Source organism: Podarcis melisellensis (assembly GCF_964234715.1).
Source record: "Podarcis melisellensis genome assembly, chromosome: 15".
Lineage (NCBI taxonomy): Eukaryota > Metazoa > Chordata > Lepidosauria > Squamata > Lacertidae > Podarcis > Podarcis melisellensis.
Window position 1 is genome coordinate 44,826,638 of NC_138532.1, and position 26,392 is coordinate 44,853,029.

At 50.4% G+C, this 26,392-nt stretch overlaps 2 protein-coding genes across 2 annotated transcripts in view; one reads left to right on the forward strand and one right to left on the reverse strand.

Annotated features, from left to right (window-relative positions):
- Positions 1-609: 609 nt before the first annotated feature.
- On the reverse strand, positions 610-4,620 carry SDF2 (stromal cell derived factor 2). Its single transcript, XM_081889678.1, has 3 exons — positions 4,239-4,620; positions 2,811-3,007; positions 610-1,182 (listed from the first exon to the last, which is right to left on the reverse strand). Exons 1-3 carry the CDS (start codon positions 4,603-4,605, stop codon positions 895-897), a joined length of 852 nt encoding a protein of 283 aa, XP_081745804.1. The 5' UTR covers positions 4,606-4,620; the 3' UTR covers positions 610-894.
- Positions 4,621-5,328: 708 nt separating this feature from the next.
- SUPT6H (SPT6 homolog, histone chaperone and transcription elongation factor) overlaps positions 5,329-26,392 on the forward strand; it is a 41,976-nt gene continuing 20,912 nt past the window's right edge. The window contains exons 1-16 of the mRNA XM_081889576.1: positions 5,329-5,454; positions 13,055-13,257; positions 14,169-14,321; positions 14,614-14,684; positions 15,945-16,140; positions 16,532-16,616; positions 17,244-17,517; positions 17,755-17,856; positions 19,148-19,264; positions 19,481-19,570; positions 20,919-21,061; positions 22,088-22,239; positions 23,614-23,712; positions 24,322-24,451; positions 25,413-25,563; positions 26,120-26,274. Coding sequence (XP_081745702.1) covers positions 13,152-13,257; positions 14,169-14,321; positions 14,614-14,684; positions 15,945-16,140; positions 16,532-16,616; positions 17,244-17,517; positions 17,755-17,856; positions 19,148-19,264; positions 19,481-19,570; positions 20,919-21,061; positions 22,088-22,239; positions 23,614-23,712; positions 24,322-24,451; positions 25,413-25,563; positions 26,120-26,274 — 2,024 coding nt within the window. The 5' untranslated portion in view covers positions 5,329-5,454; positions 13,055-13,151. The remainder of the gene's footprint in view (positions 5,455-13,054; positions 13,258-14,168; positions 14,322-14,613; positions 14,685-15,944; positions 16,141-16,531; positions 16,617-17,243; positions 17,518-17,754; positions 17,857-19,147; positions 19,265-19,480; positions 19,571-20,918; positions 21,062-22,087; positions 22,240-23,613; positions 23,713-24,321; positions 24,452-25,412; positions 25,564-26,119; positions 26,275-26,392) is intronic.

The window sequence follows — 26,392 nt, forward strand, 5'->3', positions numbered from 1 at the left end:
TTACTAGCCTGAAAACACTTTTTTCCAAGGTTGATGGAAGCAAATTGGTAATCCTCCTCCAGAAAACCCGCTTGCTCCCCTGGATGCAATTCCTCCTTTGCCTATGGCTACATGGAAGAGCTGTGGGCATACAGAACTTGATGGTCAGCTGAAGCAGTGCACCAAAATTAGGAGGGAGGGGAGGAGTAGAGTAGAGGGGAAAAGCCAGCTCTTACATGGTAACATGCATTTGGCCTCTTCCTCTCAGTGCAGAGAAATACAGAAGAGACCTTTAGTGTGTGCATGCGATATTGGCTACCATTGACCAGCCAAGAGCTGCGAGCTCAGCATAGGTGAGCTTGCACCCGATAACTTTTTTTAGAAACATTAAGCTGTCCTGGGGAACTGCCATGTAGCTGAACACCAATGGCTTTCTTTTCTGAACTTTCAATGCCTTTCTTTGAGAACTAATGAGAGAAACAGAAGATACTATTAATTGTGAGATGGTAGAAGGGAACACCCATTAACAGACATTTTAGAAATCTCACTGCTGACTCACAGTAAGATTTCTGTCCTTACTGTGAGCATAAGATAGGGAAGGGAGAAAAACCACAAAGTAGTCATTGCACGTGCTTGAATAACCTGCATTTATTTATGGCTGACTCCCAGGCACACGGGTGCTTGAATATCAGCAATAGGTGTGCAGGGAAGGAGGGATGGGGGAACACTGTTGTGCGGTTGCAGATGGTGGCCCACGGAGTGGCAGAGAACCTTTGTCCTGGTATTCCCACAACAGGACAGCGTCTTAGCACCACCGCAACACCTGCAGCCTCAACCGCCTAAGGATCAACCTGGGGCTTGCTAGCCCTGAACACCAGACCGTTGGCAGAGGAGGAGGGAGAAACCTCGATGCTGTCATAGCTCAGAGTGGTAGATTTCTGCCTTCAGGAACTCGGACGGCTTCATGAAAATCCCTTCCATCGCCTTCCAGTAGCTGTCCTGGCTGGAGTAGGACATGCCGTGGACCTCTCTCTGGCCATGAATAGGCCGCCCGTACTGTTCGCCAGTCACGGAGAGCAGCACGTCTGTGGAGGAGTGCTTGAAGCGCACCTCACTGTCCCGGTCCCAGTAGCTGCCCCCGCACAGGACAGTCCAGTCATCCAAGAAGTCCCCCTCGCCATCCTCCCCAAAGGCGCTGACCTCCTGGAACAGACAAGGCAGAGAACAAGGCCATGTTAACAGATGCACACACTCTTCAAAGGAGAACAGCCTCCCTTTGGAAGGTGGTGGACTCTCCTTCCTTGGAGGTTTTTAAGCGAAGGTTGGATGGTCACCGGTCAGGGAGTCCTTAGTTGCAATTCCTGCACTGCCAGGGGCTGGACTAGATCAGGGATCAGCAAACTTTTTCAGCAGGGGGCGGTCCACTGTCCCTCAGACCTTGTAGGGGGCCGGACTATATATTTTTTTTGGGGGGGGGGGGAATGAACAAATTCCTGTGCTCCACAAATAACCCAGAGTTGCGTTTTAAATAAAAGGACACATTCTACTCATGTAAAAACATGCTGATTCCTGGACTATCCACAGGCTGGATTTAGAAGGCAATTGGGCCGGTTCCGGCTCCTGGGCCTTAGTTTGCCTACCCATGGACTAGATGACTGTCTAGATGACTGTTTTTGGTTCCCTTCCACCTCTACTGTTCTATGAAACACTCATCAATGGCAAGAGCTACTGTAAGGCGAGTGACAGAGAACCTTTGCCACTAGCTAGAGCAGCTGGTGCCAAGGTGGTGCCCTCCAAAACACATGGTGGGGGTGGGATACCAGGGTGGCAAAGAGCGGGCTAGAATTTGTAGCGCTCTAGCGCCGCAACCCCAGAGTCGGCCACAACTGGACCTAATGGTCAGGGGGGCCTTTACCTTTACCATAAAGGGTGCCGGCCAAGACTTTCCAATGACTCTGTTGTCATGTGAGAGAAGAAGCAAGTGGTTACGCCGTCCAGCACAGGGCTGGCAGCACAATGTGAAAGGGGTGTGGAGACCGCCCCATTGTAGGTGTGCAATGGCCAAAACTCTCATTTCTGTTTCTGATATCAAGCATTCAAATTTCTTGGGGGCGGGGCATGAAAAACAAAAACAAAATAGAAACCTGGGGTTGAAAAGAGCTGGAGATCACTGGAAGAGCCCCTGTTTTGCATGCAGAAGGTCCCTGGTTCAATGCCCAATGGCATCTCCTGGTAAGACTGGGAGATACTTCCTGTTCACAGTTGAGTTAACTCTTTATTACCAAAAAAATGACCTTCACACTCAGCACAGCAGCTCCTCCTCAGTAGGTCTTACTCCATGAACCAGTTGCCGAGACTGAAAGTTGTACCCCCAACACAACAGCCCACTGCACCTGGGTGAAGCCTGTCACCGCTTTGCCCTGTTCATGCTGCTTCTGGTTCTGGGAGACAGCTGGGAGAGGAGCTTCTCGCAGCAGGAGGAAGAGACCCCTGGGCTTCTTCACCAGCTAGATTCATCTCTGCCTCTTGACCTCTCTCCTCCTTCTACTCACCAGCTTCCGCTTCTGATACTGGACTCCTCTCTGTCACAGACTCTCCCAGCTCACTAAGGCCTGTTACTTCTTCAGCTTCTGGAACCTCCCCCCCCCCCCAGTCCGCTCCCTCTGATCACTCATCATTGTCCCAGCACCTGTCCCTGGGGTCTCGGAGTCTTCTTCCCTTGTTCCCCAGCTCCCACTGTTCCTCTGTGTCCATGACACCACCCTCCACCTGGCAGTACAGGTGGCAAGTTGAGCCTTCCTCCTGCGCCACCTCCAGTCCACCAGCCTCACCTGGTTGCCCGAGAGGGGGGATGTGAAGTGGTGGCTGTGCAGGTTGCGTCCGGTGTTGATGTGGGTCAGCCTGATGGACTGCCCGCACTGCACAGGGGTGCCCCTTTCACACACCGTGTCTGTCTTGCCCCGGACCCGCCAGTAGCTGTTGCTGTCGTCAACCGTTGTGACCCCCGTCACCGACTGCTGCCCGCTGCCTGTGGGGAGAAAGGAACCCACAAGTTAGCATTACCCTCCCCTTCTTCCAGGCATGATGCCTGCAAGTTTATCTGAAATGTTCTTTGTCCGTGTCCTTCTATGACATATAGGGAGGGGTCTATAGTTCTGCATAGATATTGAAAAAAGAGCAAGGCCTCTTCCTTTTTTCTTAATTCACTGTCACAGGAAATATAATGAAAAGAAACATAATTTCAACGGGTCTACCCTAAATATGACCTGGTTGAAATGATTCTTAAATTAATTTGTATTATTATCATTATTAGATTTTATACACTGCCCTTTGTTTAAAAAAACCACAGTGGTACCTCGGGTTACATACACTTCAGGTTACAGATGGTTCAGGTTACAGAAATAGTACCTTGGGTTAAGAACTTTGCTTGACTTTCTTTTCTCGGTGGTGGCGCCCGCCCTGTGGAATGCCCTCCCACCGGATGTCAAGGCGATGGACAACTACCTGACATTCAGAAGACATCTGAAGGCAGCCCTGTTCAGGGAAGTTTTTAATATGTGACATTTTAGTGTATTTTTCATTCCTGTTGGAAGCCGCCCAGAGTGGCTGGGGAAACCCAGCCAGATGGGCGGGGTACAAATAATAAATTATTATTATTATTATTATTATTGAAAAGATGGTATCATTGAATCAAGTTCATCCATTTTGTTGAATTAAACTGAATAGTTCCTATATACAGTGGTACCTCGGGTTAAGTACTTAATTCGTTCCGGAGGTCTGTTCTTAACCTGAAGCGCCACTTTAGCTAATGGGGCCTCTTGCCGCTGCGCGATTTCTGTTCTCATCCTGAAGCATCAAGTTCTTAACCTGAAGCACTATTTCTAGGTTAGCAGTCTGTAACCTGAAGCGTATGCAACCTGAGGTACCACTGTATACCATTATATATCAACTTCCTGTGTATTTTCTGTGTTTGTTTTGGTTTTGCAAGCTCCTTGAGACCCAGTTCGGAGAGGGGGGAGAAATGTGGGATATAAATAAACCTAACAGTTTCTGTTGTTATTTGTTCACTTGTTTTGTATACCAGGTCACTAGAAATATTTTGCCCAACCCAGAACTCGAACCCACGACCTGAGATTAAGAGCATGGACAGAGTGCCGCCCTCCTCGCCCCTGCTCCCATGGGGGCGGGGCTTCAGGCAGCCAATCGGCAAGCGCCCCCCCCCCCGCGAACTTGAAGGGTCTCGAAGGCGGCGGCCTCACCGGAGCCGTATCGGACGTCGTGCGAGTGGAGGCGGACTCCGTGCCGGGGGTTGAGCAGCTTCACCACGGAGCCGCACGTCACCAGCCCCGAAGGGGAACCGTCGCCGCCGCCCTCCGCTGCCGCCGCCACGACGCCCAAAAGCAGCGCCGCCCACAAGCGGCCCCGCGCAGCCCTCATCGCCCGCCGCCTTCCTCGTCCCTGAGGTAAACCGGAAGCTCCTCTCAGAGGCTCCGCCATCCGAGAGGGACGGAGGGAGCGGCGCCAGGTGCTACCTCCGGTTCCGACGTGGGCGAGGTGGGAGGAGGACTCTCCCTGGAACCATAGAGACAGGCAGCTGGGCGGAAGTTCCAGGAAAGAGGGGCGCATGGCTGACCATAGATTAAGGCTTGTACAGTAAAATGAAGGGAAAGAGGAGCGAGATAGAGCGCCTCTGATCTCCCTGGTTCAAGGGCTGGGGGGAGGGGAACTTCCAGGTGTTTGAATAAGAATAAGAATAATAAATTTATTATTTATACCCCACCCATCTGGCTGAGTTTCCCCAGCCACACTGGGCGGCTCTCAATCAAATGTTAAAAACAGTACAGCGTTAAATATAAAAAAAGTTAAAATTTCTCCCGATCGCGTTTCTTACCAGCATGGCCAAACTTGACCCTCCAGCTGTTTTGGGACTACAACACCCATGATCCCTAGCTAACAGGACCAGTGGTCAGGGATGATGGGAATTGTAGCCCCAAAGTAACTGGAGGGCCAAGTTTAGCCAAGGGGAACTCAAAAGCGAGTTGCGATCAATATTTAAAGATACACGTGTTTGTAAAATAGGAGGAAAACACAGGAAGATTTTCTAAAAGGCAGCCCCAATCCCCCTCAGGGCCGAAGCATCCCGCCCACCTCAAGCAGGCCCCGGGTGTAAATAAGAGCCGAAGGCCTGGCGGAAATCATCGGGAAGCCACTCAGAGTAATGGGCGGGATATAAATAACAATTACTGTTGTGTCGTCATCATCCTCACCATCCGCATACGGGTATTTGGAAGGATGTCGGAAATGGGCCCGGAGAACCGGAAGTTCCGCCTGAGGCCGCTCTGCCCCGACGCCTCCTCTGCTCCCTCCCTCCCCGCCCCCAGACTCGCCGCTGCGGCTGACGGAGCGAGGCCTCCATTTTGCCTGCGAGAGGCCGGCGCCGTCGCTCGGCTGGGTGGGCGGCCCCCGACCGAGGAGGTGAGGCTGCCTGGCGGGAGGGCGGCGGGGACGAGGCGGTCTGAGGCCTTGCGGTGCCCAGGAGGCCGGGCTCCCCCCCCCCCCCGGGGGAGCCGGCGGAAGGGGGTGTCGGGCTTCGCCTCCGAGGCCTCGCGGCGCCTTCAGGACTCCTCCGGGCCCAGGCGGGGAAGGGGGAAAGCGGGTGCAGGCAGGTTGGGGAGGGCGCCTGGTCTCATGCCGTCCAATTTGGGGAGGGGGGAATTAGGCAGGGACCGAGGAAGGGGGTGGCGGGGGAAGGGAAAGGAAGGGAGGAAAAGGACGGGGGGGGGAGAGGGTCTTAATTGTTAGGGAGGCTCGTGGGGGTAATAATAATAATAATTTATTACTTATATCCCGCCCATTTGGCTGGGCTTCCAACCACTTCAACAAAATATTAAAATACCAAGGGATAATAATATTTTTTTGTTATTTATACCCCCCTCCCATCTGGCTGAGTTTCCCCAGCCACTCTGGTCGGCTTCCAATCAAGTGTTAAAAACAATGCAGCATCAGACATTAAAAACTTCCCTAAACAGGGCTGCCTTCAGATGTCTTTTAAAGAGAAGATAGCTGCTTTTTCCCTTCACATCTGAAGGGAGGGCCTTTCTCGCAATGAGGGAACCGCCAGAAGGCCCTCGGAGCTGGATCTCAGTGTCCGGGCAGAACGATGGGGGTGGAGACGCTCCTTCAGGTATACAGGACCGAGGTTGCAGTTTCCTTGCTGCTGCTGTCTGTAATCGTGATTGGAGGGGAGGGGTGGGATTCGCTTGTAACTGGTGTTCCTCCTATTAATCATGGTGATGGGGGGGGGGGCGCGGGATGGACTTACCTTTCTGCTCCCATTACTGATCATGATGGTGTTTGGGGTGCGCTCGAGGGCTTGGACTCCGCTTAGTATTGTCAGCGTGGAGCCGGCGGGGGCGGGTGGAAGTGCTGCTTGTAATATTTCTGCCCACCTCTCCAAACCTGCTGGCTACCGGGAGTTTGAGTGCAAGAACATCTGGAGGACCACAGGTGTTTTCACTCCCTTGTTTACCGAAACCATTGTAATGAAATCCGCGTTTACGTTGTGGTTTTTAATGGCTTTTGATCTTTCCGTAAGTCACTTAGAGACATTTTTGGTGTTCTGTTGCTGATACTGGATAAATAACATTTGGTGTGGGGTTTGTTACAAGAGAAATAAACTGCTCCCTTTCCCTTATGGGGTATTCTGGAGCCCGTATGCAGTCCTTGAGGGTTCCCTATCAGTAGGGGGAAATAACAGAGGCCAACCAGAGTGTACTGTATTTGAGAAGCAAAGCGGCTAGTAAGCCTGGTCTTTATTCAAGGAACTGTTGCAACAGGGTCCCCACAAGCAGGAGGGAGGAGAGCCTTGAACAAAGGTGTTCAAGCCCTTATATAGACTTTTCAGATTGCCCACCCTATAGCCAAAAGACCACCACCCCAAAAGATCATAAATACATCACAGAAGGAGGCGGTCTATAGCAGAAATCCTGTCTGCCAGGATACATGATAATGGTCACTGATTGCATTACCTGGGCAGTCTGGCCATTCTTTTGTTATGGTTAATACTTTATCATTCCCAAATCCAGGTCACAGGCTCACCCTATTCGTACCCAAATGCATCCTTAAGACAAGATTTGCATGCAAAAAATACAATAGGAAGACTTTCCCCATTTGCTTCCCTTAACTGCAGAGGAATATTTGAGGTCATACTATTTCAGACACGTGATTTATATACTTACGTATGTGTTTGCCTTATAAGTTTATGAACATTTTATATTTGAGACTTTAGAATTATAACAGTTTGAAAATTGCTTTTTTTTAAAAGCATTTATCCTCCTTCTTAGTGGCTTAAAAAAACAACCAGGCACCCAACCAAGAATCTTGTGCTATCTGAAAGGCTAGCACATTCATTGCTTATGCCCCCCCCTTGTTATAGACTGCAGCATACCCTCCAGTCCATGAAAATATCCTGATGTAATAAGTGCACTTGTTTTTTAAGCTGACACAGATTCTTCTGCTCAGGGATCCCCCTGAAGAATCCTCCCGCATTACTGTCTCAGGCACTTGCTCCTTGTTTTCCTTGCCTTCTCCCCACCTCCCAAATTGCTCTCTGTAGCCAGGGTGGAATTCCCCCTTCTGTTCAGAAGCATCAGCCATTAAGGAAAAAGAGGCTCTTTGGTGCCTGCTCTGGGGGATGGGGAGGGCAGCAGGTAGGATCATGGTTCACCATATTTGTATTACGCCACATCTAAGCCACTGTGCTCCTTGAAGCTGCTTATATTATCATTTTTAACCCCCTGTTCCTAGGGCCAGTCCTGTTGTTTTTGGAGGAAAAGTCTAAAAGGTCGGTGCTATTGACAATGGGTGCTTTTGTGCAGGAATCCTGCTTGGCTATTAATGGCTATAAACGGAAGCCACAGGAGGGGAGAGTGCTGCACTCAGGTCTTGCCTGCGGACATCTGGCTAGCCACTGTGAGAACAGGAGGCTGGACTGGCCACTGCTCTTCTTATGCTCTAGTCCAGTGATGGCCAAACTCACCCCTTTAGCTGTTTGGGGACTACAATTCCCATCATCCCTGACCACTGGTCCTGTTATCTAGGGATGATGGGAGTTGTAGTCCAAAAACAGCTGGAGGGCTGAGTTTGGCTATCACTGCCCTAGTCTTATGGAGCTCCTGGTTCTGTCTCCATCAAAGGTAGCAAACCAGTGACTCCTTAAATCAGGCTTTGCCAACCTTGTGCCCTCCTCAGCCATCACAGCCGTCTGATGGCTGTCCTAGTTGGGTCGGATGGGTGTCATAACCCAAAACATTTGGGGGGGGGCACCAGAAGAAGGCTGTGGCTTACATCCTCCACTCTGCATCCTCATCTTTCCCTCTGAGATGCAAAAACTATCTATGCTAACTTGAGGAAGGTGGTTGTTCATTTCCTCCTATTTATTTATGTATTATTATTATTATTATTATTATTATTATTATTATTATTATTATATCGCATGGATGGTGCTTTGCTGGCTGTTTTATGTCTCCAAGATCTTTTGTGATGGATCTGGGAAGTTGGATGGATGTAGGAAGCTACCTTATACAGAATCAAGCCCTAGGTCCACCTAGCTTGGTTTTGACTGGCAGCAATGCCTACCCATGATGTCAGGTTGAGAGTCTTTCTGAGTCCTACCTGGAGATTGAACCTGGGATCATCTTCATGCAAAACATGTGCTCTCCCCTGGAGCTATGCCACTTCACATCCTCTGCAGCAGCCTTCCCCAGCCTGGTGCTTTCCAGATGTTTTTCGACTACAGCGCCCGTCAACCCCAGTTAGCATGATATAATGCAGGGGTGATGGGAGTTGTAGTTCAGCAACATCTGGACCCAAATGTCCCCCACGCCTGATCTGCATGAAAAGCTAAGAGGCACCGTAGCATCATGGCAGAGACTTGAGTTGTGAACTGGGAAGCACCCATTTCAAATACCCCTTTGTCCACAAATTAGCTGACTCTCTCGCTCTGCCTTGGCTCCCCAGCTGCAACGTGGCAGAAATGGTTCTGGCATAAAGGTTGTTGCAAATATTACCGAGAAGCTGTGTGAGGTGCATGGAGTGCTCTAAAGTGTTCTCCTGTAAGTGCTGTGTGCTATTAATGCGGGAAACTGAGAAGATGGATGTTTTCTCAGTGCCAAATGCTGGAGGAGCCAAGAACAATAAGAAGAGCCTGCTGGATCAGGCCCAAAGGGGCCCATTTAGTCCAGCATCCTGTACTCATAGTAGCCAGACTGATGCTTCAGTGGGAAACCACAAATAGAACCTGAGCCCAAGAATCTTTGCCTCCCCTCCTGTGGTTTCCAGCAACTGGTATTTAGAAGTATTACTGTTTCTGACCATGGATGCAAAGCATAGCCTTTCTCCATCCATCCCTCAGCCATTACAACATAGGAAGCTGCCTTCTCCTGACCCAGACCATTGGTCCATTTAGCACAGGCATCCCCAACCTTCGGCCTTCCAGGTTTTTTGACTACAATTCCCATCATCCCTGACCACTGGTCCTGTTAGCTAGGGATCATGGGAGTTGTAGGCCAAAACATCTGGAGGGCCGCAAGTTGGGGATGCTCATTGTCTGCACTGAGTGGCAGCTACGATTCAACATTTCAGGCAGGAGGAACATTCCCAGCCCTATGTGGGAGATACCAGTTGTTGAAACTGGGACCTTCTGCTATGAAGCAGGTACTCTACCAATGAGTTATGATGCTCCCTGTTAAATGAGGTGACCAAAAGCTGTGAGCTTCGGGAGTCTGCAATGATTAACCCAGAGCCACATCCAATTCAAACCAATGGCCTGTGTATGAAAGGCCACAAGTGACACCCCCCACCCGCTAGGGGACAGTATCCAGCAGTAAAGATCTTTCCAGGAGTAGAAGGACGATGAAAACCAGAGGGCAGCACTTCTGGATTGAAAGTAGACCCAAAGGAAGTGGGCATGGTCCTTGGTGCCACCAACTCCTGGACGGTTAAGTCCAGTCAAAGGCGACTATGGGGTGCAACGTTCATCTCGCTTCAGGCTGAAGTTTTCTGGGTCATGTGGCCAGCATGACCAAGCCTCTACTAGTGCAAAGGGACACCATGATGGAAACCAGAGCGCATGGAAACGCCGTTTACCTTCCCCCTGCAGCGGTACCTATTTATCTACTTGCACTGGGATGCTTTCAAACTGCTATGTTGGCAGAAGCTGGGGCAGAGTAGATGGGTGTTTTGTGGCCAGTGCTTTCAGTCTGCCAGCCTCTGGGTGCAACCCAGCCCCCTCCTTATGCACCCTGCCATTTTAAACCCCCAATCCCTCTGTGGGCCAGTGGGTCTGACATCTCTGCTGGCAGGAGTGTAGAGCATGCTGCGATGGGGAGAGAGCCTGGAGGCTGTGGTAGTGCTGGAAAAACAGGAGGGAGCACTTGTCTGATGAAAGGCAAAGGGAGAAAAGAGAGAGGTGCTTTATAATTAGAAACCTGCCTATGAAGTAGGAACACCCTTGCAAAGTATAGTTTGGGCAATGAGGATGCAGTTTTGGAAAGGAGGATGGCTAAATATTGTGTGTGTGATCTAACAATGCGATTGCCCATGGAGGCCTTGTTCCAGTCGCAGTCATTGCATTTGAGCCAGGATTAAGAATTGCCAGGGTGGGTCTGTTTCACCCAGGGAGGCGGAAAGCCTGCATAGAGCCTGGTACCCGAGCAAGGATCGCAGGGTTGGTTAGGATCTGGGCTTGTGTTGTGGCTGGAGCGGGGCATGAGCTGCTGCCCCCTTGCATCCAGCGTTGGTGGTTCTTACCTCTCAGTTCTCTCCCCCTCTGTCAGTAAACAAAATGCTGGCAAGAGGCCATTGATCTGTGTGTTGCCTGTAGAATGTGCAATCTGAACCCTTGGCCTGCCCCTGCCTCAAACCAACAGACAGAAGAATGTCCCTGAGGATATCCTAGTACCCACCTCTGCCACCCAAGCTGCAACACGGAGCCCACTTTCATGTTTTCACTGTGGATTTATGCTTAATAGTGCTAACAATGCATGCTGTTATTCCTGAGAGCAACGTATATCGTGTTACCTCATCATAACTGCATTAGTAAATGAAAATTACTCCTGCTGTGTGGCAGCAGAAAGGCATGAGTATGGTTTTCGCCAGAAATGTGTATCTTATTTTTTAAAAAATGACTCATGCCTTTCTCCTGCCATGCTCCTGCAGCACTCGTGGAATCTGATAAAACGAACAACTCATCAGGAGAGTGTCTTAGTCCAGACCCACGAGGAGTGCTCCTTGGGTCCACTCAGCCCAAGATGGAATCCAACATGGTGGCAACAGCTGTGTTGTGACCCACCTAGTGTGGCCTCACAACTCAGTGGGTGAAGGCCTACATCCCAGCAGATCACAGCTGCAGCCAAATGTGGGTTTGGAACAGCTGGATATTTGACTGTGGCCTGAAGAAACCTCTGTGTTTACATGTCAGAGTCAGTGGGTCCAAAGCTTTGGGTCCAAAGCATGGGTGGTGTGGGGACCCTCCGTAGGTCCTCCAGGTCAGGGATTGGGGCTTCAGGCCCCCGCGTGGCTCTGGTCCTCTGCTCTTGCCATCATTTTGCCTGCCAGCAGTCTCTATCTACCATTGACTGCTCCAGTATTTGTCAAAGAGACCCCTTCAAAGATTCTTGGAATCTTGACTACGGCTTGTTGGAAGTTAAATGAGAGCATCTGCTATACAGTGGTACCTCTGGTTACATACGCTTCAGGTTACATATGCTTCAGGTTACAGACTCTGCTAACCCAGAAATTGTACCTCGGGTTAAGAACTTTGCTTCAGGATGAGAACAGAAATCGTGCTCCGGTGGTGCGGCAGCAGCGGGAGGCCCCATTAGCTAAAGTGGTGCTTCAGGTTAAGAACAGTTTCAGGTTAAGTACGGACCTCCGGAACGAATTAAGTACTTAACCCAAAGTACCACTGTATATTTTGGAAAGTGGTTTGTCTGTCTGTTCTCTATAGGTTCCACCCCCTACCTGGATATCATTGGCACAAGGGTTTCTAAGGTGGGGGCAGGGAGTCGTTGCCAAATTTGGGCCACTGGCTGCCATTTTGAATCAAGATAGCACACTGGAGCATTCCCAGGAAGAAACATGCCAGGAAGAACCTGGCAGTGTGAATCAGCTCTTAGTTGGATAGAGAAGGATAACGGTGCACATGTCAAGCACAGTTGCTAAGAACAGCCCGCACTGCCCCAACATTAGATTTGTGCACAGTGGTAGAACTTGCAGCAGTCGAAAACAGTAAACCTGAGTGATTAAGAGGCTTAACCATTCCCTCTTCCAAAGTCCTGTCCGTATCAGAGATCATAACTATTTTATCAAGCTTTAGAAATTTTGTAAGAATGTTTGAGGAAGGGACATAGCTCAGTAGTAGAGCACATCCTTTACATGTGCAAATGGTCCTAGGTCACATTTCCAGGGTGGATATGCAAAGGCTCCCTGGAAAACTGCTGCCATTGTGTACAGTAGTGAGCAAAAGGCGCCAGTGGCCGGACTGTGATGGAAGGAAGTTTTCTAAGTTCTTAAGAAGTAAGCAGAGCCAGAGTGCAGGGGGGCCAAACCAGAGGAACAGACTCTTGCAGTGGGGTTTTGTTTCGGGGGTTCTGTTGGGAGAGGGGTTGTTGCTGATATTAATTTTTTGTATCTTTTTAGAGTTATGTGGAAAATGTTCAATTTGGTTGTTTACTTTTTGATGAGTTTTATTTATTGTTCATGACTACTTTTGTTATGTTTGTAATTATGCACATTTTTTCATGTTGTAAGCCACCTTGAGCATGGTTTTAACTATGGAAAGGTGGCATACAAATAAAATAATTAATTACTTTGCTTGATCTTTGACATGGTGGGTCCAAATTCACAAATTATCCAGTTGGGTTTTCTTTTATCCCAAAAATTTATGGGCCACACCGGGCCTTTGCAGTGAGATCCGCTTCCCTCCAGCAGCCAGACCTGCCCTGCCTTGCCTTTGTCCCTTCTTTGTGTGTGACGGCCTTATCCTTAGTCTCCTTCCCTCCTTGTTTCTTCACAGGTGCTGTAACACAGCAAGGGAGGGCCACTTCCTTCGCTGACTTCGGCCCCTTCCTCCTCCTCCTCTCCCCCCCTCAGCCCCATCTATAACAGCAACCATGTCAGACTTTGTGGAGAGCGAGGCTGAGGAGTCCGAGGAGGAGTACGACGAAGATGGGGAAGTCGTCACCAGGCCACCCAAGAAGTTCGTCGAGGATGAAGACGGTGAGCTTGCTTCGCTTTCCCCCTCGGGTTTCTGAGTTGTGCCAACAGTCTGTCCATGTGAGTCTCTGCCAGAAAGCTTCCAAACAGCAGAGGGAGCGTCTGTGCTGGTCCATGGCAGCAAAAACAACCAAGCTACTTTGACTTGTTTCGGCTGGTGGTTTTGGGGGGCTTTAGCCAACAAAGGCTTCTGACTTGGTTGGGTGCATTGCCCGGAAGCTGCGCCCTGGCAGGCCAGCTGCATTCAGGGTTTGTTCACTTGGGAACAGGCTGCATCTATATGCCTTAAGTGGCTGGAGGAATGTAATTGCATTTGGGGGCAAGAGGAATGAACGGATAAAAATTGTACTTTGGAAAGGGAACGGTTGTGTGTGAGCTTCAGGCCTTCGTGGAAGTTTGGTGCTGGCAAACAAACCCTCAGTTAAATGAGAGCATAAGAGCCTAAACCTAGCTCTGCTAGATCAAGCCAGTAGCCCATCTAGTCTGGCATCCTGTTCTCGCAGTGGCCGACCAGATGCCCCAAAGGGCATCCTGTGAGCAGGATGTAAGTGCAAGAGCGCTCTCCTCTCCAGTGGTATTCAGAACCATAGCTGCCTCCAGCTGTGGAGACAGAGCCTAGCCATCCTGGCTTGCATCCATTATTGATAGCCTGCTCCTCCGTGAATTCGTGAAATCCCCTTTTATATTTTTGTGTTTCTGCATTTTTATGTTGCGAACCACCCTGTGAAGGACAGCATGCAGATTCAATAAGTAAATGGATAGATTTTAAAGCCGTCTAGGTTGGTGGCCATCACTGCCTCCTGTGGCAGGGAGTTCCATAGTTCAGCTAATCCTCTGCCTCTGGGAATTTGCTTTTTCTGCACCCGGTGCCTGACTTCTGTATATTTATTGTATTGACTTTCTCCTTCTATCAGAGGAGGAGGAGGAAAACCTTGATGACCAGGACGAGCAGGGGAACTTGAAAGGCTTCATCAATGATGATGACGATGAGGAAGAGGAGGAGGAAGAAGAAGCCAGTGATTCTGGAGACTCTGAGGACGATGTTGGTCGTAAAAAGAGGAAGCGCAGTAAGTTTGGGGGCTGGTCAGCAACAAGCAGGTCCCTGTCGGTCTCCATTCTCTGTGCCAGTCCTCTTCAACCTGGGCCTCTCTGGATGTTGTGAACTGCAACTCCCATCAGCCCCAACTAGGAGTTGTAGTTGTCATTTGTCCTCATTGAATTCCACCTGCTCATAGCCCCATCTTCTGCCTGACCTGGGTGACTCACCTTTTCCCCCCTGCCCTCCTCCTTCCCACCAATCTTTTCCAGCTCCCTTTTCTACTTGTTTGGGGTCCTGACTTTCCATCTCTCCCCCTCTAGATTTTGATGACCGTCTTGAGGACGACGACTTTGACCTCATTGAAGAAAACTTGGGTGTCAAAGTTAAACGGGTGAGTAGCACGTCGCACTCTGGCAATCTTTTGAGTGAGCAAGGTGCTCTTATCTTAGCTATCCTAATCTACTACTATTTCAATTTGGTGGATCTTTTTCTTTAAAAGGAAGGGCTTCCTCAGTCACCTCTCCTTCAGGCAAAGTCTCATGCCACCATGCAGTCTGAGAAGGCTGTGCTGGAGAGACTTAAATCAGCCTTACTTCCCCCTCTGCCCCCTATGTTGTTGACTGGGACTGATGGGAGTTTTTGTCCAAAATATCTGAAGGGTACCTGGTTGGGGAAGCCTGACCTCAAAGTAGATTGGGTCCCACTGTTACTGGCTCTTACCCCTATCACATGTCTTTTGTTTGGCTGAGGTGTGGTTGTTAATAACAACAACAACAACAACTATTTATACCTTGCCCATCTGGCTGGGTTTTCCCAGACACTCTGGGTGGCTTTCAATAGAATAATAATAATAGTAATAATAATAATAGTAAAGTGATAAAATGTCAAACATTAAAAATTTTCCAATGCAGGGCTGCCTTCAGATGTCTTCTAAAAATCAGATAGTTGTTTGTTTCCTTGACATCTGATGGGAGGGCCTTCCACAGGGTGGGCGCCACCACTGAGAAGGCCCTCTGCCTGGTTCCCTGTAACCTCACTTCTCACAGCGAGGGAGGGAACTGCCAGAAGGCTCTCGGCGCTGGACCTCAGTGTCCGGGGAAACGATGGGGTTGGAGACGCTCCTTCAGGTATACTGGGCCGAGGCTATGTGGGGCTGTAAAGGTCAGCACCAACACTTTGAATTGTGCTCAGAAACTTACTGGGAGCCAATGTAGGTCTTTCAGGACCAGTGCTAAATGGTCTTGGCGGCCGCTCCCAGTCACCAGTGTAGCAGCCGCATTTTGGATTAACTGTAGTTTCCAGCTCACCTTCAAAGGTAGTCCCACGTAGAGCGCATGGCAGTAGTCCAAGTGGGAGATAACCAGAGTATGCACCACTCCAGTGAGAAAGTCTGTGGGTAGGTAGGGTCTCAACCTGTGTACCAGATGGAGCCCTGGACAGCAGTGACCCAGCCTTCTGCTACATCTTGAATGATCTCCAGGCAGGGTGGAGGCCTCTGTTTACAGGCAACAGTGTTAGGAAGGACTGTGTCCCTGAGAGGTTGTGTTGGGTGTGGAGATGAGGGGCTGCCTGTTGAGTCCCAGGCAGGTGTGGGGAGTCCCTGTCTCAAGGGCCCACAGACTGATCAAACAACATGCATTCCCCTCTGCAGCAAAAATTCAGGCGGGTGAGGAAGATGTCAGATGACGAGGATGACGAAGAAGAGGATTATGGGAAGGAGGAGCACGAGAAGGAAGCCATTGCTGAAGAGATCTTCCAGGATGGGGAGGGCGAGGACGGGGGAGAGGGCGGCGAAGGCCCTGTTGCCGCAGCCGAGGAAGAAGAGGAAGAGGAGGAAGATGAATCTGGTAGGTATTGACGCTCACTCCTCTGGGGTACTGGATGAAATGATAGGAAGGGCTGTGAGTTGAAGGAAGGTGTTCAAAGGAGCCAGTGGCAGCTAGTGGCCTTTGGAAAGATTCAGAAGCCAGCCTTGGGGAGCTCTTACCTAACATGGGAGCAACATATTTCTTATTTCATTAGATTATTTTGCTCAGGCTGGAGCCCCCATGGCAAAGTAGTGGTATATTCCAGACTGGTGTGAGGGGGAGACCTGCCTCCCAGCTGAATGAGGGGCCCCTGGCAGAGATGCACCAGCAACTGGGCATAGATCAATAATAGGTCGAGACAAAGGTGGGGTGAGGGAAGGGCCCAGTTCCAGCCACCTATGTGAGCGGCCGCCATTGCTATTTCTTCCAGACATCGATGACTTCATTGTGGATGACGATGGGCAGCCTCTGAAGAAGCCCAAGTGGAGGAAGAAGCTCCCCGGATACACAGACGCGTAAGTTGGTCGAAAGCTGCTGCCCATCTTTCAAGTTCTGACTGCGGGGAGGGAACCACCGCCAAAGGGAAATGTTAGGCGTGAACGGTAGCATGACAGCCATCTGCAACCCCCAAAGGGCTGTCGCGTGGAAGATGGAGCAAGCCCGTTTTCTGCTGCTCCAGAGGGCAGGACCCAAGCCAAGGGTTCAAATTGCAAGAAAGGAGATTCCAGCTAAAGTGTAGGGAAAGAGATTCCTGAGAGTAAGAATCATTTGACTGTGCAACGAAGTGCCACAGAGGATGGTGGCTTCTCGTTCCTTGGAGGTCTTTAAGCAGAGGTTGGATGGCCATCTGCCAGACGTGCTTTAGCTGTGATTCCTGCATTGCAGGGGGTTGGAATAGATAACCCTTGGGGGTCCCGTCCACCTCTACAATTCTGCAAAATGCTTTTCCTTGCAGTGGCCCCTGGAGCTGCCCAGCTCCCTTTCAACGTGGAAATGGGCCTGCTTTGGCTTTAGGTGTTCAGAGGCCCCCTGTTCTCATAAGGCTCTTTGTGGGCAAGTCAGCTGCTGCCCTCTGTCCTTCCCCCACCCATGACATTGAGGGTCTTCAGTGGTCAAATACCAGTGTTCCTGTCCTCTCCCAGTGCTTTGCAAGAGGCTCAGGAGATATTTGGAGTGGACTTTGACTATGACGAGTTCGAGAAATACAACGAGTACGACGAGGAGATGGAAGACGAGTACGACTACGAGCCTGAAGAGACGGAAGGGGAGATCCGTGTCCGGCCCAAGAAGACAGCTAAGAAGCGCATCAGCCGCCGCAGCATTTTCGAGATGTATGAGCCCAGCGAACTGGAGAGCAGCCACCTGACTGACCAGGACAATGAGATCCGGGTGACTGACATGCCCGAGAGGTTCCAGGTGAGGAGACCTGCCTGTCCGGTCCTTGCTTCTCCCTTTTCACTACCTGCTGCATTTACAGCAAGGGTGGGGGGACACCTGTGGCTGCCCCCCAGATGTTGCTGGGGATCTGGAGTCCAGCAACATCTGGGGGCAAAGATGTTCCCTAGCCTTAGGTCACAAAACGCAGCCTTGACCCGCTTAGGCCTCTTGCACCATCTTCACCCCTTTGCACTCTGTTTTCCTCCTCCCTCCCAGCTGCGCTCCATCCCTGTGAAGAATGCCGAAGATGACGAGCTGGAAGAGGAAGCCGACTGGATCTACCGGAATGCTTTTGCCATGCCCACCATCTCCCTGCAGGTGAGGATCTGCTCGGAGTCACAGCTGTTCTTGGAAGGCTGTAGGAGATGTCTCTATGTTGTTGTTGTTTGTTTTATTATTACTCCTCCCCTCTTAAGGTCCCAGGGCAAGTTGCAGCCTATAAAGCAATATTGAAAACAATGCAAAGCAACTAAACAGCCATAAAATTGAGATGGGTTTTGTCAAAAGACGTGCATCTTCAGCATCCTTTGGAAGTTGTATAATGTAGGTGCCAGAGACACATCTCTGGGGAGGGAGTTCTACAACTGAGGGGCCACCACAGAGAAGACCCTCTTTTGGACTGCCACCCCTTAAACCTCTGAGGGCAGAGGGCGTACCAAAAGGGCCCCCTCTGCTGATCTCAGCACCCAAGGGGACTGGAGGGAAGGAGGGGGTCTTTCAGGTATTTGGTGCCTGGGTCATTTAGAGCTTTAAATGCTAACATGTGCACCTTCAATGCGCACCTTCAATTGGGTCTCGAAGCGAGCTAGCAATCATTGCAACTGTTTCGAAAATAGTTTGTATGAGAATTAAATGCAATCCCAGGTGGTAGGTAATCTTGCTGCTGCATTTTGCACTAACTCTAAGCATGCAGAGCCTGCAATATTGAAGAGAATTAATTGCACTGCCCCCCCCCCCCCCTTTCCAGAGTTCTCCTTCACAGCCTTCTCTTCGGAGTTGTGTTTTTTGCCAGCTGGGTGTCAACAGGGTTGAGGTTCGGCTGTCTCTGGCGCACAGGTGTGGTAGTCTGTGAGGTGGGGGCTTTGGGCAGGGGCACTGTTAAGGACAGTGGAACAGGAGGAGATATTTGACATTAAAAATATAATTAGTGTAAACAGTTGGCTTAAAACAGATATCTTAAAACACGTCAAATTTAGAATCGTAGAACTGCAGAGTTGGAAGGGACAGAGTTGCATGTGGCCCATGTGGGGATTGAACCCATGACATTGGCGTTGTCAGCAGCACGCTGTAACCAACTGAGCTAACTCTCAGCCTACTTGTCACACTAGGTTTTCCCGTCCAAAAAAAAAAGTGTTTCTGTTTAAAATTTAAAATATGATTAAATCAGCAGCTGAAAATGCATGTCAAACCCAGATGTCTTGCTAGGCTTTCCAGAAAAAAAAATTTGTTAGCAGGTGCTTGAAATGATTCGGTGACGGTGTCTGTCTGATGTCAATAGGCAGGGAGTTCCAAAGGGGTGGGTGTTGCCACGCTCAAAGATAGTATTTGCTCTATGGCTGTAAGAAATGTCAGTGTCAGCCGACCCCCCTGCCTTCTCCTTGCTCCCCAGGAGAGTGCCGACTACCTGGACCGCGGCCAGGCCAGCAGCAGCTTCAGCCGCAAGGGCCCCAGCACCATCCAGAAGATCAAAGAGGCCCTGAACTTCATGAGGAACCAACACTTTGAGGTGAGCTGGGATGGGGAGGCTGAGCTGCTGGATTTCTTTGATTGGCGGAAGCTGGAGTCCAAAAGCACAGCCACGCTGACAGGGGCCGATGGCAGCTGGAATCCCTAATCCCTGGCAGGTGGCCGGGCACCGAAGCCTGCCATGAACAAGAGGGCTCCTGTCCGTGAGCCCAGCCTCTTTGGGTTTAATGGGGTTTCCCCACTTTTCCCCCCTTAGGTTCCGTTCATCGCCTTCTACAGGAAGGAGTACGTAGAGCCAGAACTGCACATCAATGACCTGTGGCGAGTCTGGCAGTGGGACGAGAAGGTGAGGCTCCCAGCCCAGCCGCCTCACCTGAGACGGTGATTCTGCTCTAAGATAGTTGCTGTTATCACTGAAATGGGAAAGGTGGTGCGGACATAATGGACTCCACTTTTTAAAAACAGTAATAGGGAAGTGCAGGGACGCGGGTGGTGCTGTGGGTTAAACCACAGAGCCTAGGACTTGCTGATCAGAAGGTCGGCGGTTCGAATCCCCGTGACGGGGTGAGCTCCCGTTGCTCGGTCCCTGCTCCTGCCAACCTAGCAGCTCGAAAGCACATCAGAGTGCAAGTAGATAAATGGGTACCACTCCGGCGGGAAGGTAAACAGCGTTTCCGTGCGCTGGTCTGGTTCACCAGAAGCGGCTTAGTCATGCTGGCCACATGACCCGGAAGCTGTACGCCAGCTCCCTCGGCCAATAAAGCAAGATGAGCGCCGCAACCCTACAGTCGGTCACGACCGGACCTAATGGTTAGGGGTCCCTTTACCTTTTTAATAGGGAAGTGCACTTGTCTGTTCTTGCTCCGTAGCCACTCGTTGGTGGGAACTTTAACTGAGAAGATCCTCCTTGGCCACCATAGAAAGGGCCGTCATTTCTTTTAACAAATAACAATATATATCTTCCTGCGATTTCACTGAGCAAAATCTCTGTGTGAGGGGGAAATGGGCCCTGTTCTCCTGTCCAAAAAGGTCTGCGCCTCCTAGCTCTCTCCCTCTGCAAACTTGAATGACCACGACCAGATTATTTGTGTTGTGGGGTGTTGGTGTTCTTAAGGACACAAGAAGATGGATCAGGCCAAAGGGGGCCCATCTAGTCCAGCACCCTGTTCTCACAGGGGCCATTCAGATACCCGTGGGAAAACTGCAAGCAGGATGTGAACACAAGAGCCCTCTCCCCTCCTGTGGTTTCGAACGATTGCTGTTCAGAAGCATGGCTGCCTCCAACTGCAGGAAGAGCAGAGCCATCCTGGCTAACTAGCCAACGAGAGCCCCTCTCATACATGACTCCCTCTATGGAGCCAGCTAGCTAAGCCCTGTGACTTCAGTTCCAGCATGACCCTGGCCAGGAGTCTCTCATTCCTTTCCCTCTCTCAGTTCACTGATCTTTGCAAGTGGGGGCCCAAACCCCCCTCCACCGTTGGAAGGAAGCCCCCACCCCCTGCATCTACCATGTTCAGACCCATCACCATATTCTTCTGCTCACCAGCCAAAGGGACCTCTCTGGCTCTGCTCTGACTCTTGCTGCTTTCCTTACTCAAGGAAGTTCAGTTGGAAGCGAGAAGTCGGTGGGGTGGTTCTGGGAAGGCAGTCAGGTGACTCAAAGCCAACTTCCCTCTCTCTCTCCCTTGCCCCAGTGGACCCAGCTTAAGATCCGTAAGCAGAACCTGACCAGGCTCTTTGAGAAGATGCAAGCGTACCAGTACGAGCAGATCTCTGCGGATCCAGACAAGCCTCTGGCAGACGGCATCAGAGCCCTGGACACCACCGACATGGAGAGGTACCGTCTCTCCTCAGAGCTGCTAGGCCAAAACTTCAAGGCAGGCCGGTGCCTTGTCTCAATGGGAACACATGGTTCCCCCCGGTCAGCCTGTCTGTCTCTTCCCGAGAGCCTCGGGGAAAACTTTCTGTATCTTTTCTTGACTAGGGCTGCCCTTTTGCCATTTCTTGGCATTGTCGTGATTTTGAACAAAAGGGACACTGCAAGTATTTTAAGGAGAGTCTCCTTACATACAATCGTACCTTGGTTGTCAAATGGAATCCATTCTGGAACTCCACTCAAATTCCGAAAACATTCGACAACCATGGCGCGGCTTCTGATTGGCTGCAGGAGCTTCCTGCACATACCGTATTTTTCGGCCCTTAGGGCACACCGGCACACAGGACGCACCTAGTTTTTTGGGGGGAAATAAAGAATGTTTTTTAATCCCCCCCCAGGCGTGAAGCCTGAAGCCTGTGAGGCGCTGAGCTCAGCGCGCCCCCAGGCTTCGGGGTGCAGGCAGCTCTCCAAAGCGTGCGGATAGCTTCCTGAAGCCTGGAGAGCGAGAGGGGTCGGTGCGCACCAACCCCTCTCGCTCTCCAGGCTTCAGCGAAAGCCTGCATTCACCTCATAGGATACACACACATTTCCCCTGCATTTTTGGAGGGGAAAAAGTGCGTCCTATAGGGCGAAAAATATGGTAGTCGAAAGCAGAACACTCACTTCTGGGTTTGCGGTGTTCAGGAGTCAAAACGTTTAACTCCCAAGGCATTCGGGATCCAAACTGTACTTAAGAACTGAAGAAGAGTCTTGTCTACCCATGTCCAAAGTCTGTTTTGGGGGCCTTATCCGGCCCGCAGGTTGGTTTAATGCGGCCCCTGTGGCAGTTTATTTCCTGGGGTAAAACCTCAACAACTTCAATCCTAAAAAAAAGCTCAGCAGCTTCAATCTTTAAAAAAGTTAGTAAAGAAATGAAATCTGTTTCTTGTGGCTCCCGCCAAATATATATATATTTTAAAATTCCTTCCCATGCTTCTGTTTTGGCAGGCTGAAGGACGTGCAGTCCATGGATGAGCTGCGGGATGTGTACAACCACTTCCTGCTCTACTATGGCCGAGATATCCCCAAGATGCAGAACGCCGCCAAGGCAAGCCGCAAGAAGCACAAGAGGGTCCGGGAGGACGGCGAGGAGGAGGAAGGTATGTGGGTTGCAGGAAGGGGCTGCCTGGTTTCTAAGGTGATCGTCTCCATACTCCCATCCCACCATCTCCCCGCTCTGGTGCCTTCGCTACAGGGCTGTCTCTCTCCCCCACCCTCTGAGCCTGGCTATCTGCACATGGTGGTGGGGCCTGGCTCCATACCATTGTTTATTTATTTAGAAAATCTAGATGTACCACTCAACACGTTTGGCAAAAAAAACCCAACAACCCAAAAGCCCTAAGCGATAACAATAACAACAACAATAATAAATTATTATTTATACCCCGCCCATCTGGCTAGGCTTCCCCAGCAACTCTGGGCGGCTTCCAAAAAAATATTAAAATACCGTAATACATAAAACATTAAAAGCTTCGCTAAACAGGGCTGCCTTCAGATGTCTTCTAAACGTCTGGTAGCTGTTGTTCTCTTTGACATCTGATGGGAGGGCGTTCCATAGGGCGCTGGACCTCAGTGTCTGGGCAGAATGATGGGGGTGGAGAGGATCCTTCAGATATACTGGACCGAGGCCGTTTAGGTGAAATCATCAAGTCGGAAACAATGTATTACAAATGAAGATCCTTTTGTAGTTAATAATAAAAGTATTACTTTGCTCAAGGGCAAAAAAGACTTGTGCAGGTTAGATGGATAAAAGCCACTTAAATGTGCATTAAAATGTAAGCATCTGTAATTGAAATATGGGCTGAAACAAACAGCACAAAGGGAGCCAGTCTGGGTGAGCTTCCTCCGCATCCCCTCCGTTTTTCTTCCCTTCCTTTTGCATCAGAGGTCTCTGCATCTCTGTGTTAGTTCAGCCTCCCCCTCTCAGGGTTTCCTCTGGGCATTGTTGCCCTGTGAGGCATCTTCGCAGCCACACTGCCTGTCGGACTGATGGGTGTTGTAGTCCCAGGCCATCAGGAGGAGCACCAAGCTAGGAGTGGCTGCGCTAGAGAGACGAGATGCTCATGGTGAATCTCCCCCCTTGCTGGATGGGGGAAGAAGGCGGCCTCTCTCACTTTGTCTGGGGGGCTCCCCTTTCCTTTCCTTGAGATTTCTTGTTCGTTTATTTATTGGATTTGTATTCCACTTTTCCTTCAAGGCACTCTTAAGTGGTGTACATGATTCTTCTCCCCATTTAATGCCCACAACAACCTTGTGGGGTAGGTTAGGCTGAGAGGCAGTGATTGGCTTCCAAGATCACCCATGGCTGAGTTGGGGAATTTGAACCCTGGTCTCTCCTGGGTCCTAGTCCAACACTCTTAACCACTGTGCCGCAGTGCCTCTCTGCTGATGCTCCCAGTGTGTCTGCCCTCTCCTGGTCGTTCCTGGTGGTTGGGCATTTCCCCAAGGGCCTCTCTCTCTCTTTCCTTCTCCAGGCGAAGGGGAGGACGTGGAGGACGAAGAGCAGAAGGGGCCAGAGCTGAAGCAGGCGTCTCGCCGGGACATGTATACCATCTGCCAAGCAGCTGGCCTAGGTAGGTACCAGCTCCTGTGCTCCCTTGGCCTTTGCAGTGAGTCAGTTCTCTGCCTCCGCAGTTGGAGGCAGCCGTACTTCTGAATCCCTGTTGCTGGAAACCTCAGGAGGGGAGAGGGCTGCTCTTGTGTTCGAATCCTGCTTGGGGACTTCTGGTCGGCCCCTATGAGAACAGGAGGCTGGGCTAGGTGGTGGTGATAATAATAATAATAATAATAATAATAATAATAATAATAATAAAATATTATTTATACCCTCCCGCCTGGCTGGGTTTCCCTGGCCACTCTGGGTGTCTTCCGACAAAGGATTACAAATACATTAAAACATCAGTCATTAAAAACTTCCATAAACAGGGCTGCCTTCAGATGTCTTCTAAACATCAGATAGTTTGTTATTTCTTTGAAATCTGATGGGAGGGCATTCCACAGGGCGGGTGCCACTACTGAGAAGGCCCTCTGCCTGGTTCCCGGTAACTTGGCTTCTCGCAGTGAGGGAACCACCAGAAGGCCCTCAGCGTCCGGGTTAAATGCTTGGGGTGGATGGCTGACGGTAAAGCCCAGCAGGGCTATCCTTATATTCTCATGACTGACGGTTGCTGTTATCCCCCTAGATGGCCTAGCCAAGAAGTTTGGGCTGACCCCTGAGCAGTTTGGGGAGAACTTGCGCGACAGTTACCAGCGCCACGAGACAGAGCAGTTCCCAGCTGAGCCCTTGGAGCTGGCCAAGGATTACGTCTGCAGGTAGGAGCCCTGGCTCCGGTGTGGCCCCCTCCTGGCTGGGGAGGGGGGGCCCTTTGACCTGTCCTGCCTCAGTTTCTTCCTTTGGAAGGGAACTCAAAATGTCTTGGTGTTGGGCATGCTCGTTACCTGTTTTCCCAGCTCTTAAACTCTTCTCAGCTAGTTCAGTTGTGACTTGTGTGTCCGGGTTGTGCTTTTTGGTTGACAAACATCGCTTTTGACAAGGTTTGCGCCTACAGGCATCTGCTTTGTGGGTCTCTTTTGCATTGGCATTTAATTTATTTAAATATTCATTCATTCATTCATTCAAATTTATACAACACTTGATTGTAAAAAAACACACACAAAGCAGACAGGCTTCAAAGCAGTGTACAGAGAAAAATATAAAGCCTTAAAATTATTGATAATAACAATTAACAGCAATAATATTAAGGCTTTTGGAAAATTAAAATAGCAATAGTCTAAAAGCAGATTAAAACTCGCAGCAACTTACCTAAACCTCTGGGTAGGCTTGCCTAAACCAGAATGTTTTCAGTAGATGCCAAAAAGTGTACAGCAAAGGCACCTGCCTGTTTGCAATAGGCAGGGAGTTCCAACGTGCTGCCACGCTAAAATATTTTTACAAATGCAGAACCTGTAACAGTGCCAGTTCCATCAGTTGAAGTGGTCGAGTGGGCATAAACCACACTTTGGTTATAAGCCCAGAACACATTGCAATTAGTTTTAGAATATCAGACACATCAGTACAGAAGCTGGTTGGCAAAGCCTCTTGGGTTTGACTGGGCTGCCTGAATAATGCATGTTTTTAGAAGGCTTCCTGTGGGTGGGCTGTGATGAAGGCGGAGACGGGAGGAAATGAGTGGGTGGGAGTTGTGAATAACAGCTGGAGGCTGGGAGTGAGGAAGGGGGTGATCCTGCGCCCCACCCTGACCCAGCCATGCCCTTGCCTTGGCGCTCTCCACAGCCAGTTCCCCACCCCGGAGGCCGTGCTGGAAGGAGCCTGCTACATGGTGGCCCTGCAGATTGCCCGCGAGCCCTTGGTCCGGCAGGTCCTGCGCCAGACCTTCCAGGAAAGGGCAAAGATTAACGTCGCTCCTACCAAGAAAGGGAAGAAGGTAAAGCGCACCTGCCTGGGTGGTTCTTCCTGGCGAACGGGGGGAATCTGGTGCCAAGGCTCTCTCTGCTGTAGTGGTGGTGGAGCTGTTTGGCTTGCGCTCTGGACAGACCCGGGTTCAAATCCCTCTTCGCGTGGCTGTCCCCAAGGCCCAGCCAGTAACTCTTCAAACCCGTTTGCGGCACGCTTGAGAATTCACAGTTCAGCAAGCAAAGGCTTACATTTAAAAACTGAGCAAGCAGAAGCTGTGAAAGAAAATGTGGAAGACCATGGCAATATGTCTCTCAGCCTGGTCCTACCTCACAGGGTTACTGTGAGGGTGGCAGGAGCAAGAACCTTGAGTTTCCTTGAGTTGGAGGGAAAGCATTAAAACATGCACAATTGGCAGGGGGAAAGAGAGGCAAGCCCTGGTGGTCGATGGGAATAGCTGAATTCCAAAAACATTGGCATGGAATTGGGGGCTGCGAGGGTGTCCTGGGAGGGCCTGCTTGGAGTGTTCCTCTCTCCCCCCCCAAAGTCACTGCCTTCTCTCTCCCCTCCCCTTCTCAAAACGGCAGGATGTGGACGAGGCCCATTACGCCTACTCCTTCAAGTACCTGAAGAATAAGCCTGTGAAGGAACTGCGGGATGACCAGTTTCTGAAGATCTGCCTGGCCAAGGACGAGGGGCTCCTGACCATTGACATCTGCATCGACATGAAGGGCGTTGAGGGGTGAGTCTGCGCCTGAAGACACCCCCCCCCTTTTCCCTGCTGGGTGAATCTCAATGTCATTGGGTGGGTAGTAAGTTGCTCCATGGCAGATCATCTGCTTTGCTTGCATGCAGAAGGT